The sequence below is a fragment of the Rhamphochromis longiceps genome, linkage group LG20 (genome assembly GCF_057381845.1).
Source record: "Rhamphochromis longiceps isolate RC_006_pf linkage group LG20, R_longiceps_female_GT1.1, whole genome shotgun sequence".
Lineage (NCBI taxonomy): Eukaryota > Metazoa > Chordata > Actinopteri > Cichliformes > Cichlidae > Rhamphochromis > Rhamphochromis longiceps.
In genome coordinates, this window is record NC_140576.1 from 2626599 (window position 1) to 2642302 (window position 15704).

At 40.2% G+C, this 15704-nt stretch overlaps 1 protein-coding gene across 1 annotated transcript; it reads right to left on the minus strand.

Annotated features, from left to right (window-relative positions):
- Positions 1-2131: 2131 nt before the first annotated feature.
- Positions 2132-12536, minus strand: acvrl1 (activin A receptor like type 1). Its single transcript, XM_085393946.1, has 10 exons — positions 11883-12536; positions 7091-7162; positions 6036-6272; positions 5512-5717; positions 5302-5401; positions 4752-4898; positions 4378-4653; positions 4040-4237; positions 3185-3315; positions 2132-3075 (listed from the first exon to the last, which is right to left on the minus strand). The coding sequence occupies exons 2-10, from the start codon at positions 7158-7160 to the stop codon at positions 2932-2934; spliced, it is 1509 nt and encodes a 502-aa protein (XP_085250072.1). The 5' UTR covers positions 7161-7162; positions 11883-12536; the 3' UTR covers positions 2132-2931.
- Between the last annotated feature and the right edge of the window lie 3168 nt (positions 12537-15704).

Sequence of the window (15704 nt, forward strand, 5' to 3'; positions counted from 1 at the left end):
AAGTGCATCTAGGGCTCTATAATTTATTTATTTATTTTTATGCATGTGTTTCAGCTGCAGGATGAATTAATCTTCAGCAAATATGCTGTGCAGATTGCGTTTATTACTCATAGCTGTACTTTTGGTGAACAAAAATCTATTTAAGGATCTAACTGGGTCAAACTGCTTTTCATTAGAATTATTGCTCAACACTTAAATTCATCAGGTAAAACAAACATGAAACAAAATAACACCTTTTTCATGTTGATTGCTTAAAAACACTTAAAATTTTGACATAAAGTCACAGCTGTTAACACAATGTTCTGTCAAAATTTCATGCTGTGAAGTCACCAAGCTTCTTCATAGGAACGGTGATCTAATGGAAACGGACCAGGAAACCAGTGTGAGTGACAAAACCTTTATCTTATCATGGATTGTGATTTGGATGCAGAACTTGAAATCGCAGGCCCCATGAGAGGAGATGATTCTAGGCCTCCCTGCATTTGACTGGAATTAGATTAGTAATACTCTGCTGCACTCAGATGTTTATCCACCCATATTCAGTGATTGATTCATTATCAGACAAATCCCCCACTGATATTACAGCCATGGGGAACAACATCTGACAAATGTATACTCGTTTGCTGTTCCCTGATCAAAGCGCATGAGGTAAATCTGGTTCAAATCTGCATAAGAGACCATTTTATTGCTTTATTTATATATATTTTTTACTTGATCTCAAATCACATCTAAGCCACTGTATCAGATTTTGAGAGAGAGTTACATCCGTTTGCAATTTCCAGTCCGAAAGTGTAAAATAATCGTGCATCCAAACATAGCACAAGGTGTTTTGGTCCAGCTCTATTCAGGATTGTTGTCTCTCCTCAGGGACCAAACCTGTCTATACTAATACATTCATCTGCCTCCAGCTGAGAATGTAGCTCAGGAAGAGGTGAGCCAGGCTGCAACCAGGTGCATTAGGGACTTTCTCTGTGCCTGCTTTTATCACCTGTCCTCTTACTAGCACTCTCACTGATCTATCCTTGAGCCTAACTGTGTCTGCACAGCCTCCTCTGTGGCTTTATATCTGTCCATTATCGGCCCTGTCCAATTTATCTGCACATTTCTTCAGCGGGCATTGTCTGCTGAACAAATCTCTCCTGTCTCTACAGAGCCACTGGGAATGATCCCACAGTGAAAAGGAATACACAGAGGAGGAAAACACAGGGAGATGTGAGATGGGCTTCTGCACTCACTGACACACAGCTTGGCCTCTCTGATACTTCAACAACCCCCTGCAGTGTTAAAAATAACCAGCTCCTCATCTGACTGACCAGACAGACTGGGACTTCAAGGGAGTATTATCTCACTGGCATTTGTTCAACAACTAGGAAGACAGACAACACACACACACACACACACACACACACACACACACACACACACACACACACACACACACACACACACACACACACACACACACACACACACACACACAGACATAAACAGATAAAGAGCAAGCATGACAGATGCAGAAAGAAAACATTGGAATGCTAATATTACGCAAAGGGGATGAAGCCGAAAGTCTTATTTTCACCAGTGACCAGGCAACATTTTAAAACTGTTGCACAGTTTTAATTCCCATTGGACATTTCTTATTCTTTTTGACATTCTGCTCCAGTGCTTAACTTTCAACATATTTTCTATGTGTAGTTTTTTATGTATGTGTGTATTCATATATGTATGTTCCTCCTTTTGTAACAGGATCTAAAAATTAGTTTGAAATAGAAGTCCTCACATTCAATATTTCCATAAAGGAAATCCAAAGCAGAGAGAATATTGAGGCAATTATTACTCAACTAAATCATTTGACCCAGAGAAAATGTATTCAAACAATACACTGAAGGTCACATGAGAGCTTTTTAAATGTAGCTCCTACAAATTGTAGAGAGACTCTCTAATTATCTGATGAAGAATTTTTTTCATCTTAATTTTAAGATACACTGCAGATAAAATAAAATAAAATAAACAAACAAAACACTACACAAATCTCCCATGTAAGGAGTATGGATTCTTGTTTGTCTGATGACCTCTGCTGGTCAATGTGAGAACTGCAGTAATAGGTGCTTAAAAAAACGTAAAGCAGAAATATTTCCAAAATATAATTCTTTATTTAAGGTATCCATTATTACATGTATGTGAATTCCTTTACTGATCATAGTGGTTGTGATGGTACATTTTAGCCTTACAAAAATGTATGAAAAAAGTTGTTTTTAAAAAAAATTTTTTTAAAGCAACATTAACACAGTCTCATTTCTGAATAGTAGAAAACAATATCTCTCCTGAAACATATTTACAATATGGTTGCAAAAGAAGACATCAAATTTAATTCTGTTACATAAAAATGTATTTACATCTAAATATCTCACTGCTTTTATGTGCAGATAATATATGCTTAGTTTAGTTAAGTTAAACATACTTACAGGACAGGTAATGTACTTTCATTTGAGTGTATAAATACTTACATATTTCCTGTCTTATCTGTGGTTTTAAGGATCATTGGTCATTTTGGGAAAATCCACATTATACCTAAGAGAATGATTTTCCATTCTGTCACAACAATGAGAGAGTTAGACAAGGAGTACAAAACTATGTTAACTGTTTTGTGATAATTAAAAATAACTGGCCTAAACCTGAACTAACTGAAATGTAGCTCCCTCATTTATAGAGGTATTAAGTATCATGGTGGATGAATGTTTGCGTTTGCAAAAAATATAACATTTGGTACAAGAGGCTCTAGATGCTTCTACACAAAGTCATATGGTTTTAATATGATACAGACACCGAGTGAGTGATTAGATCAAAATATGGTAATGATATGCACTTCATTTGTTGGAATGTGGTGCAAAATCCCTTCTGGTGTTTTCAATCCAGTTTCCTCGTTTCAGTCTAGAAATCCTGCTTCAGTTTTTCAATGCTGAAGTCGTCGTGGTCCAGTTTGGAGAGAGTCTTCCTTATTCGCAAGGCTGTAAGGCGGGCTGTTGGGTTCTGGTACCAGCACTCCTTCATGACCTTCACGATGGCTGACAATATCTTAAAAAGGCAGAAAAAATATAAAACACCACATTTCCAAAATGTAATTGTACTTTTGCGTTCATTTTTATGTCTACTTGTGTGTGTCTGTTTATGCCAAATAGCCTACTGGGTGAGAATGGAGTCTGTTGTGCAGACTGGGCCTCTGCTGGTCCACACACACCACCTTTTTCATCTCCTCAAAGCTGGGATCCGAGGGCACCAGGTCAAAGAAGGGTGGACGGTAATCTTCCACAATGCCTAAAAACCCCCCCAAAGTTAAACAGTGGATCACTTGTTCCCCTCTTGTCATTCAGTGGGGTGATCAAGCAAAGTAAGATGTCAGAATTATCAAATTAAAAGCCCAGTGAGGTGTCTTGTTGTGAGGGTTATCTCTTCATACATCTGCGGAACACAAATGTGTTTTCATATGAAGCCTGAAAGAGCACACTCAGAGACTCAGACAGGCTGCGGTGGGAGTTTTGTAAAGCATGTCTCGCTAAACAAGAGAACGGGGAGAGATATGAACTCCCTGGTGACTACATTGGGATGGAAATCTGGAAGTCATGCACACACACGCATACACACACACACAGTCATTGGTGCATGGCTGTGTGCTTGCATATAAAAATTGCATGCACGGGCATCTGGACTATGTACAAGTGAGTGCTGACACCAGATAAGACTGTTTATAATTACTGCAGTGCTAATCATGAGAGAGGATAGCAGAGGCAGACACAGACTAGAAAAACACTGGCCTGCTGAGAGACATGGGACTGGCTGCTTGTTCTATATACTCTACAAAAGCAGACAGACGTGTGACAAAGAACTTGTTTTTAACACGCTCGCTCGTGTGATGCATTAGCTTCATAACAAATTTGTGGATATATATCTACATTTGCTTCCTGAGGTTTAATCTAAGGCCAGGTTTTTCTGCTAATGGATGGAAAGGCATAACATTAAAAACAGATCACTGTTAACCTACCATTGACAAGAGTCCTGCGGGTAATTTCCCAAAAGACCAGCCCGAGAGCCCAGATGTCAGTTTGCTTATAGGACTCAAAAACATCCACACGGATAGTTTCATCCAGCACCTCAGGGGCCATGTAGCGCTTGGTCCCCACGCGAGGGTTATTGCCCATATCGAGGTAGTCATGGGACTGAGAGTGTATCACTGCTAAACCTGAGGAACGAATGAACACAGAAAAAGCTTTTAATTTACAGTACAATACACACTACAAAATGCATCTTTAAAGAGCTCTTTCTCTAAATACATTGCTATAAACTGTTAGCAGATTTTGTGAATATCCTTGCAAACCTTACCGAGATCAGCGATGCAGCACTGTCCGTTGCGCTTTACCAGAATATTTCGGCTTTTCAGGTCTCGGTGGGCAATAGCTGGTTTTTCCTGGGAGCTAACAATCTCAGTGTGGAGGTGGACCAGGCCACAGGTCACAGACAGACACATCCTCAAGCAGCTCTCTGGGTCCAAGCTGCTGTACTGCAAGAAATCGTAAAGAGACCCGAGCTCATGATAGTGGGTGACGAGCCACAGCTGGGTACTGGAATTCTTGGATGTCATGTCGGAGGCTATGAAACCTAAAAAGCAAAAGCAAACAGAGAAAATGTTGCTGTTTGAATGTTTTTTCTTAAAGGTGCAATTTCTTTTCTTTGGAGGCGAAGGACTGGTATCATACCGAGTATGTTGTCGTGTCGCAGCTGTACAGTATTGTAGATCTCTGTCTCTCTAAACCAGGAGTGCTCATCTCTAGAGGAGAAAATCTTGACGGCGACACTTTCCCCCATCCACGTTCCCCTCCAAACCTCTCCATACCTGCCTTTGCCTACGAACAAAGTGACATCATTAATTGCAAATAAATAGAATAGAATAAAATAGAACAGAGTTTATTTGAACGTGCAAATATAACAAAAATTAAAAGAAAGAAAAACTTCTCAACACGCACACGCACACACGCACACGCACACACGCACACACGCACACACACACACACACGCACACACACACACGCACACACGCACACACGCACACACACGCACACACACACACACACACACACACACACACACACACACACACACACACACACACACACACACACACACAAAAGTAAAGACATCAAGCTGTCATGAATATCTCTATATCCCATACAATTTTCATGCTCGACCACATTTCCAGAATATAATTTTACTTGTGTGTTCAAAAAAAGGAAGAGAAATGAGACTGACCGACACACTCAACAAGTGAGATTTGCCTGGCCATAGTTCTCTGGACAAGATATGGAAGCCCTGTCCCACTCCCTGATGTACAAAACTCATCATAGATATTCTGGTGAGAGAAAAGAAGACAGGCAGGCATTTAAAATCCACACGTAACAACTAAAAGACAGGAAAGTTTTCCTGTATTCTGTCTGACGTCAGCCATGAAACGTCTCTTACGCCATATGTGGGGTCATCTCCACTGGGGACTTTGAGTATTTTGACATCATGGCCTTCAGCATCTTGTAGTCTGCGGGCTGCACGTCGGAAGCGCAGGAGTAGTATCAGGCCAAAGACACAGGCAATAACAAATAAGAACAGCAGGAACAGGGAGATCCACAGCGCTAGGTAACCAGCTTCTGGGGGTGTCGGTGTCGGGTCCCCATCTGGAAACACAGAAGAAGTCAGGAACATACACACATATAGACACAAAGAAACTGAAAAGATTAAACTCATGAGATAAAATTCAAGTGGCATGACATTGATATGTTCTTACTGACCACAAGGGGGAACCAGCTGCTATCTAAAGGGAAGCTACAGTAATATAAGTGCAAAACAGTGCTAGATGTTAACTGAACTGTGGAGATGAGCCAGAGGCCCAACTGAAATAAGACAAAAGCATTATTTACAGGGACACACTAGCTCTTTGTTTCTTGGATAATGTGATGTTCCAGTATTGAAAAGGAAAGGCTTTAGGTACTGACTTATGTTTGGAGGCACTGTGAAGTTGGAGTTGCAGTAGTCCTCTCTGCAGCACTTCGTAAAGTAGTTGGGCAAGGAGGAGTGGCACTGCACTTTGGTGACCTCACTGAAACAGCCCAACTCCTCATATCCGTCTTTCATCCAGTTATAAAAACAATGTTTTCCCCTGCACGTTTCATTTTTACATGTGCCTTTGTCATTTTTGCAGGCACACAGCAGATCCCCATCATCTGTGGTGTCTGGAAAATACATGAAATCAGCACTGAAACAAGTTGGAAGATGGGGGGTCATGTAATAACACAAATTACGTCCAGTAAAACAAAGCCAAAAACACATGAAATTCAAGTATTCCATCTTTGTTTTGAGAGAAAATGTAAAAATTCTAAACTCTACCTCCTCAAATATAATTAAGTAAATAGTTGTTATAGAAAGGTCTAAATAAACAGATACTTTTTATATTTTAAATCGTCATATTTTTGAACTATGATACTAAAAAGGACTCAGTGGATGGATAGGGTAACATATAACTTTAAATGTTAAAGTGTAGCATGTGTGCATGAAAAGCCACAAAACACCTTTTGCTATAAATGTGTTATAAAAAACCCAAAACAAGCAGAACTCTGCAGAAACCATAAATAGTTTACGGTGCTGCAAACATTTTTGGAAGCTAAGAGGAAGACAGGCTGTGATATAGCTCAACCAGCCCTGCAGTTGGCATTTGACTACCTTCACCAGGCACCCGTTTATTCTGCCATTTCACATCTGACAGGTATTGCACAGCCTTCTTGTCTCAACTTGCTTTCTGGAAACAACTACTTATGTTTATGACAACCAGCAGACTGAGCCATCCAGTCTATGTGCAGGCTGCAGATGCAAAACAATACCTATGAGGCGCATTCTCAGTGGGTTCTGCAGTGCAATCAGACCCTTCACATTAGTCTAATCTGATTTAGCGTCAGAACCAAAAATACTCTGTAATGCACCTTTAATTGAATGAAACAAAGGGAATGTCCTCACAGTAGTGAAAATTATTTTCTACATCCGACCGCCAACTCACCTCCATGGATGGCAGACGTCCACAAAATAACTCCAGCTATCAACCCTGTGAGCACAGCAGAGCTTCCCATCTCTGAAAAAGCAGGGAAACCAAAATATTACCAAAAATATTACCAGGTAATGTAATTACATAATGAAAAAAACAATTGGTGATGTTTAATTATTAGGAGCTGTCTCAAAATCCAAAGGTTTAGGTAAAAAAAAAAGTCAGTTGGGTAATTAATATTATGAATTCCGCTTAAATTTGCATACAGTTACTGAACAGCGGCTGAACAGGGGCTAAAGCTCAGACTCTGAGGAGGAAGCAATGAGGTAAAACAAACAGTCAAAGGGCCCAGCCTGTCTGCCTGTGTTGTAATTGCATTGGGTGGGAAAAGGGGTCTTAGGGGAAGCAGGCTGTTCAGAGTGTTTGTGTATGCGTGCTCAGATTATGTGTTGCGCTGTGCTAACCAGGCTCCAAGCCCGCCGACTCCAGGACTGCCCCTGTCGCAGAGTAAATGTTGATGGCTATGCTTCCTGCTATTGAGTGGCCCCACCCGGCTGGCCGGCGAGACTCAGGTCTGCTCATTGTTTAGAGCTGCACTGCTGAGAGTCACGCAATAAGAAGGCATCACATAAAAGTCAGCCTCTCTTGCTCCTCGGACCTCTAACGTTGATAGCAAGGATGAACTTAAACCTGTTAGATTAAACTATTAAAAGTTGCAAAATATGAAATAAACGATGAAATGTGAATTTTAATTTAGAACTCTAGAAACACATTGGGAAATGTTGGAGCAGTGGCATGTTTAGCTCTGTCATATCACCTCCTCTTTTAACAACATGATGTAAGTGTTTTGTTACCGAGGAAACCAATTTTCAGCAAATCAGCAGTTTGAGGTCTCATTTCATAATGTGCTAAACGTTTTCAGTGGGTGACAGAATTGAAGTGCAGTTCATTACCTGGACTCTTTTACTAGAGTGCCATGCTTCAGCTTGTCATAGTATATGTTTATCCAAAATTGGTATGTTGTATATTAAGGTTACAGATGTTCACAGATGTTCAGGTATGTATATTAATAGACAGCATACCATCATGGATGCTAAGGTTTGAACTTTCAAATCAGCCAGTCACATGGCAGCAAATCAGTGCATTTAGGCACATAGTCAAGATGGTCAAGATGACCCGCTAGAATTCTAGTCAAGCATCAGAATGGATGGGGAAGAAAGGTGATTTAAGTGGTTTGAGCGTGACACGGTTGTTGGTGCCTGACTGGCTGGTCTAAGCATTTCAGAAACTGCTGATCTACTAAGATTTTCCCACACATCCATTTCTAGTGTTTACAGAGACTGGTCCAAGAAAAGAGAAAATATGGACCCGGTATCTGGGCAAAAATGTCTTCTTGATGCCAGAGGTCAGACAGAAATAGACAGACTGTTTGAAGCCGACAAGACGCAACTGTAACTCAAATAACCACTCGCTACAATCAGTTATGCAAAAGAGCATCTCTGAATGGACAACACATTGGTTTGAAGCAGATGGACAACCGCAGCAGAAGACCACACCAGGTAAAAATTGGACAACAGAAAATGAGAAAAATGCTGTTTGGTCTAATGAGTCTTGATTTCTGCCGTAGCATTCAGGTGGTAGGGTCAGTTACAGAAAGCGTATTTGTTGATCATGTCAATACCGTTCATGACCACAGCGAATCCAGATCCCACAGGATAACGTGCCATGTCACAAAGCTCTGATCATCTCACAGTTACCAGATCTCAGTCAAGGGGATTCCCTCTTGGATGTTGTGATTTGCATCTTGGACATGCAGCAAACAATTCCCCAGCAACTGTGTGATGCTATCGTGTCAATATGGGCCAGAATCTGTGAGCAGTGCTTCCAGAACCTTGTTGAATCGTTGCTACAAAATGCTTAAAGCAGTTCAGAAGGCAAAAGGCAGTCCAATTTGATACTAACAATCAGTAACTTGTTAGTATGGGTGGTGAGTTTATTTGTTTTAAATAAACATGAGATTTAAAAGGTTTCTAACCCAACTCAGCAGATAACGGCAGTCACTCATTCAGTGTTGTTTGCACGAATAATTCTAATAATCAGACTGTTTTCTGTTTCCCTTCTCTTTAATTAATTAAGCATTTACTACTGACTGCTTTCACGTGAGATGTTTATGTAACACGATAAACTGTAGCTACACTAGGAATCACCAAAAGTCAATGTTCAAACTGTGGCACACTCTGCTGTGAGAATTGTAAAAGAAAAGCTCTCAGATTGAAGTCTCAAAGACAAAGCAAGGGTGATTTTGCAGGAGCCACATCACTCAGCATTAGTTCAAGGCTCACTTCAAGTCTTTGGTGTTTAATAACAGGCGCACAGCTCTCCTTTTTTCAACTTTAAGCCTTCACAGCATCTCAAAATTGTAGCTGCAGAAAAATCTAAGTTGCACACACTTGCACATGCTGGCACACTGTGTAAATTACACAGAAGTTATGCTTTAAAAAAGGGGATTACAGAAAAAAAAAATCTATCCAACTGCACATGTCTCATAGCAGTTAACCGTTGAACTTTGGATGTGTGGCAGCAGAACTTTCACATGTCTGCTAAAAACCACGGATATCCGCTTTTAAATTTGGCACATCAAGCCACATATTTTACAGGATGTAGTCACTTTGGTGATTCCATCAAATCGTGTCAAATGTCACTGATGAGAAACCAGATGGGTAAAAAATAAAGATGAATATTTATATATGCTTGGCTCGCATTTAAGTGCATCTTTCCTTCAATTCTACGGAAGATCTTCTTTAAAGTTTCCTATACTTATCAAAGTGTCAAATCAAACATGAAACTTATGCTAAGTTAAGATATTTCTGTTTCCTATTGGTTAAAAATATCACACTAAAATGATCTTTATACATTCTTTGCATCTAGGGTTCAAGCTCAGTGCACAACAACCCGCTGCACACAGCTCTGGCACACTAAAACCACAAGCTATATTCTACCAAACAGCAAAGCGCACTTCCTGAATCACTCAGACTGAATGTAAACTGTGTTAAATCTGTGGGTCCAGGAGAAGAATAGGATAAACACAACTACTCCTACACAATGTTCTTATTCTCGGTGGACAACTGACAACTGGATATAATTTTACCATGCACTGGGTCCTAATATGAGAGTGCAGTAATCACAACCTCAATCGTGGGCAGCCTAACTTTATACTCCAGCAAACTTCCTCTCTAAGCTCTCTCCTGTTTGTCTCCATTCTGTCCTAAAACTACACAGGGGAAAAGATCCACTGACATCGCTTCCTGTCATCTACAGAGAGACAGATCTCTCATTCCATCGCGATGACGGTGTAGTTAAGAGCTGGATTGGGAGGAACAGCAAAGGAGTCTCAAACTTCCTTTCTGCTGGGCCTCGTTTCACCCCCCCCCCCCCCCCCCCCCAAAAAAAAAATGGAGGAAAGTAACTTTAAGCAGAGTTACTGTAAAAGCTTTTATTCTCAGCTTAAACATCACATTCAGTCATTTTAACGTTTAACCTTTGCGTGTAATCCAGTGATTGTCATCAACTGCCAGTAACCTTGGCAGCACTGTGCCTTCTTTTCAAGACAAGCTTGGAAGGATTTATGGCTTACTCAGTGCTCCTAACATGCATACCTACAATAGACGTTGGTCAGAGAATGGAAAAGACAAATGAAATATTATTGTACCTCACACATACGGTGCACAGAGAGTGGCCTTTGCTTCTCAAGAAGAAGAAGAAGGGAAAAAAATGCATGAAGATCTTGGTATGAGTGATGCACCCTGAAGAGATCAGCAACAGCACCCACTTGGAAAGAACCTGTGTCACTTTTACAATGAGCTGCAGCCAAAAGACACTTCCTGTGTGTGGATGTGTGTAAATCTTTGTAAGCAAATGTCACATTCTGCACACTTCAAAATGAATGGACTTTTCACCTTAAAAGATTTGTTAGAAAAAAAAGGTCACAAGGCATATGCCAGTAGTTCAGGAAGTACCCACATCCTTATTTGGGTAAAAATAGCCATGCGTGAAGAATAAACCCTGTGTATGAAAGAAAATCTGTGTTTTTAGTAAGTGTGCAAAGATACTATCAGTAAAGCACTCTTTCTTTTTAAGTTTAGGAAGTGGACCGATGTTTTCTATCAATGTTACATTGAAATAAAATTGCAATACAGTGATACAATTAAATGACGTAGGTGGTCAGTGAATGCTGTTTAACTACTTCAAATGGGCCTATGAATGAGATGAATGTTTCTCATATTTATAAGATATAAAACATAGGATATGTTAAATCCTTATGTTTAAAGTATGAAACAACTACAGAGTGACCACTACTTGAGTTTTAGGACTGACACAGATAATAAAATACCACAACAAGCCACATTTGACACGTAACACACGCAGGGCAGGGAAAAGTAAGCACCTCTAAAATCAAGTCTACTAGACCACAATTTTTGCTGTGGGCTATTTAAATTGTGCGTAGTGCTCAGTTACATAGAAATAAATAAAGGTAGTTCACCGTGTCCTGTGCCACAATATAACAGATTAGCTATGATAACAAAAACACGGCGAGTAATAAGAAACAAATACCGCAGTTAAAATCTGTAAATGCTGTTAATTCTGACTTGAAGATCAGGCCATTTGACACCTGTTCACATCTGGAAACACGTGGATTGATGTAAGCCGCTGTCAAAAGGTAACTTTTAATCCGGTGTTACAGTGTTACAAGATTCATAATAATAGTTCAGTGAACAGAATAAAAAGAAAACAAACCCACGACCATTACCTGTTTCTGCTCGTGTTGTTTTTGTGTTTTTTAACTTGACAGATGTAAACGCCTCACGTCTCCCATATCAAAGACGGCTCCAAGCGCTTCTCATTGGTCCAAGTTTTGTCAACGATAGGTAGAAGAAAGCTTTACAATGCCAACAGCTTCATTTTCCCTCCGTCTACACGGCCCTAATGCAGATGTTTCCCCTCACAACTCTCATCCTTCGCCGCTTCGATGACGACTAAACGACGTTTTTGAGAAAAGTACGTCCTTTTTTTCCTTCACCCCTTCACGGCCCCCTCGAATTAAAGTTAAAAATCGTAAATACACACACTTCTTAAAAGAAAAAAAGGAAGAAGGGTGGCAGCGTGGCAGAAGTGAAAATGAAAAGGCAGCTGGTGGAGTCCTGACAGGGGGACAAGCTGTAACTATCTCATCTCGGTCCAAATCTGCGCTGATAAACCGAGAACACAAACCGCCGTCTTTTTGGAACCACACTCCTTCCGCTTTCTGGCTGTTCCCCACCGAGTCCTCTACTTACTCACTAAGTAAGAACACTTTGGGTCTTGTCTGCGTTCCTGATTTAAAGCCAAGATTGCAGATTTTTAAATAGTATACAGTTCTGTCCCACCCCTTATTGTCCCACCGCACAGGGTCTGCTCGGCCTGGAATGTGTTCTCATAGTGGTTTTCCTGTTGCTTGCTAAACCTCTCATTTTCCTTTTCCCCTGTGTCTGCGCCGCACCGAAAGGAATGCGCTTCAAAGGCCCCTCTATGATACAATAATATTATTGCAAGTGAAGCCAAGAAGAAGCTAGCGCTTATTTATCTATTTTATCAGCTGTTAAAAATCAAAATTCTGCTTTTGCAAGAGTTCAGAAGCCACTGCAGGGTTTATCCTAAACTTGAGATCAGACTGTTCTCAATACATTTCATGTAACAGATGTCTGGTGTGTCTGTTTTCTTGCAACAACCAATTCAAAAAACCTTGTCAAAAATGTAAATATCAGGTCCAGCACTTCTTCTGTTGAGCAGTCTGTGAATACTCAATATTTAATGCATGATTTCCTGTCCACCTGGTGGCAGCACAAACAGGCTGTCACTACAACAGCCACACATTAGAAAGTTTTCAAGCTATGCTACTGTCCTGCAACTAGTGTATACATCTATCTTTGAAATATGTAATTTTTATTAAATTTCAGTTTCATTTATATAGCATCAAAGCTACTGTCACCCTAAGCTTTATATTGTAAGGTAAAGGCCATACAACAGTTAGCAATAGCGCCCTACGAGCAAGCACCTGGCGAAAGGCAAAGCTGCTTTTTAACAGGAAGATAGAACCAGGATCAGGAAGGGGCGGTGAGAAGAAATAGAGGGAGATGGGACAAAAGAGACACAAGAAACCCAGCAGCCTGGGCCTATTGCAGTATAACTAAGGGAGGTTTCAGGGTCATGGCGATCCATATGATAAAATGCATTACTCTGTTTTGGTCTCTGCTAATTTCTGACAGAAATATGTGACTCTTTAGCTGCTAAACCATGGTTTGTTATGTACTGTCACCTCACAGCATGGAACAATCAGCTGGCTGAGGCCTCTCTGTGTCACCTTTGCATGTTCTCCTTGTGCCTGCATGGATTACCCTTGATTCCTACTACAGTCGAAAGACAGGTTAATTTTAAACTCATCAGTGATGAGTAAATGTTTTCTTGCATGGTTTCTCTGTGTTAGCTCTGTGTTACACTGTTGGCTTGTCCAGAGTGTATCACCAACGCTTGTATTTGTGATAGGCCCTGACCCAACATGGATAAACAGTTTAAAAAAGCAAGGCTTTATGAAACTGGTTGTTTTGGCAAAAAAAGAATGCAAAGGGAAAATATGAACATGCTTGATTTTATCATCATTTTTCACTTCTAATTACCACATTGTAATGTTTTTCAGAGAACAATGGCTAGCAAACCTAGCTCGAGATTCAGAGATATGGTGAAAAACATGATTTGACAATGAACAACTAGAGCAGATTGTGGACGAACTCAGTGCTTTCAGGGTTGTTTGGACAATGGGGCACCTTGATCGCTTGAGTGTTGAGAGTTAACAGACATGTTGAACTCTGCATATGCATCTTTATGCGTCATGCAAGTCAAACTTTAAGTAGCAATGAGCAAAACAAATTGTTAATGGAAGGTGACCTTAAGACATATGTTTCCTTTAAGAAATATATCCTGCTTCTCTGGATGTCTAATGTATGTGGTGGGAATTACTGTGTGGGTTACATGTCCACTCAAGCTGGGTACAGCATATTTGTGGTCAGCAGTCATTGTGTGTCTTAAGTGGCAAATACATTGCTGCCAGAGAGGCTGCACTGTGTGACATTACTTCCTTCAACAGCGCCTGAGAGAGATGTCTTCATGTCTGTAATATGAATTCCCCTCCTGGTTCCCAGGCGTCATAATCTCTCCTTTTTGGCTTACGGCAGCAGACACAGCTGGAAGCTCTCACATCAGCTGTCATGTAGAAGAGAGCAAATTGTTCTTTTTGAATTCAGCAGTTATATTTTCTTTCCCACTAATCCCAGAGGTTTGAAGAGCTTGTTTCCTCTGGGATTTTCTTAAAGAGTCTGTTTTTTGAATAATCTAGAGTACAGGAAGTGTTAGTTGATTTAAAAAAAAGAAGCAAATTGTTGATAAAGAAATGACCTTTTTGACTTGCTCATTTATATCTTTGAACAGCCAATAACTTAGCCACAGACAGCATGGTGCACACAACACATAAGCTAAAATGTTGTGTTAACTTTGGTCATAGTTGCCTTTACAGGGTGGTACTGCGTTCTGAGAGTTTTGCTGCTGAACAATCCAAACACCCTGACCCAGTTTATGTGTATAAAGATGTGTGTTTACTGCTTGAGTCTGCATAGACATGGCAAGAGTGTTGTTCTTTCAGTGAACTCTAGAGAGGTACTTATTTTAAGCCTGACCTCAAGTTCCCCTCTGAGGTGGGGAAGTTAGCCACAAACGTGACAATGTTCCGATTTTGTTTTTCTGTTTAGCTGCTAGTTCATTGTTTGCTCAATAATCTTCAAAATGAGTCATATAAAACACAATCAGTTTGTTAGGCATAAGATAAGATTGATTTTATGTTATCACCCATGAAAGCTAATTGTTGTGTAACGATATTGCACAGCGGATTAAAAGATTACAGGTCAGAGTTCAAAAGTCATGCAGTGCCACTGCAGTGAGTGCATCACGGGCTTGCTTAAGAAAATCTATTTAACTTCATTGTGAAAGTGTGATCAAGGTTACGACACGGGGCTCGTCAGTCACATGCAGATCAGGCAGGAAAATGTTGCCCTGGCGGTGAGTCCCTTCTATATTTTTCATGAAACAAAACTGCAAGAAGGGGAACGTACCCGTATAAAAGAACTGTTACGAAGGTAACCTTGAATTCTTTTCCTGTTCAAGTACTATGCATCACCAAATCACCACTATTCCCAGAATTAAATCCCAGTTTGCTTATGGTTCTGGTTTGGAACAAGCTGGCTGCTGACCTCAGGTCAGTTCTAACTCTGTCTACAGTCAAAAACAAACTTAAATCCTTTTTATTCTCACAGGATTGTATTTAATTTCTATTTTATTAAGGCATAGTAGATCAGGGTAGTTTAAAAATATTTTTACGTTAAACATATTGAGTCTCTATGTTTTTAATAATCAACATTACATCAAGCGTGATATGATTTTAACACAGACCTTTTTCACAGTTTCTGAAAGCAAATTGATGATAAAGAGGACATTTTTGACTTGCTCATTAATACTGTTGAATAGCAGGCACAATAGGCCTACATAT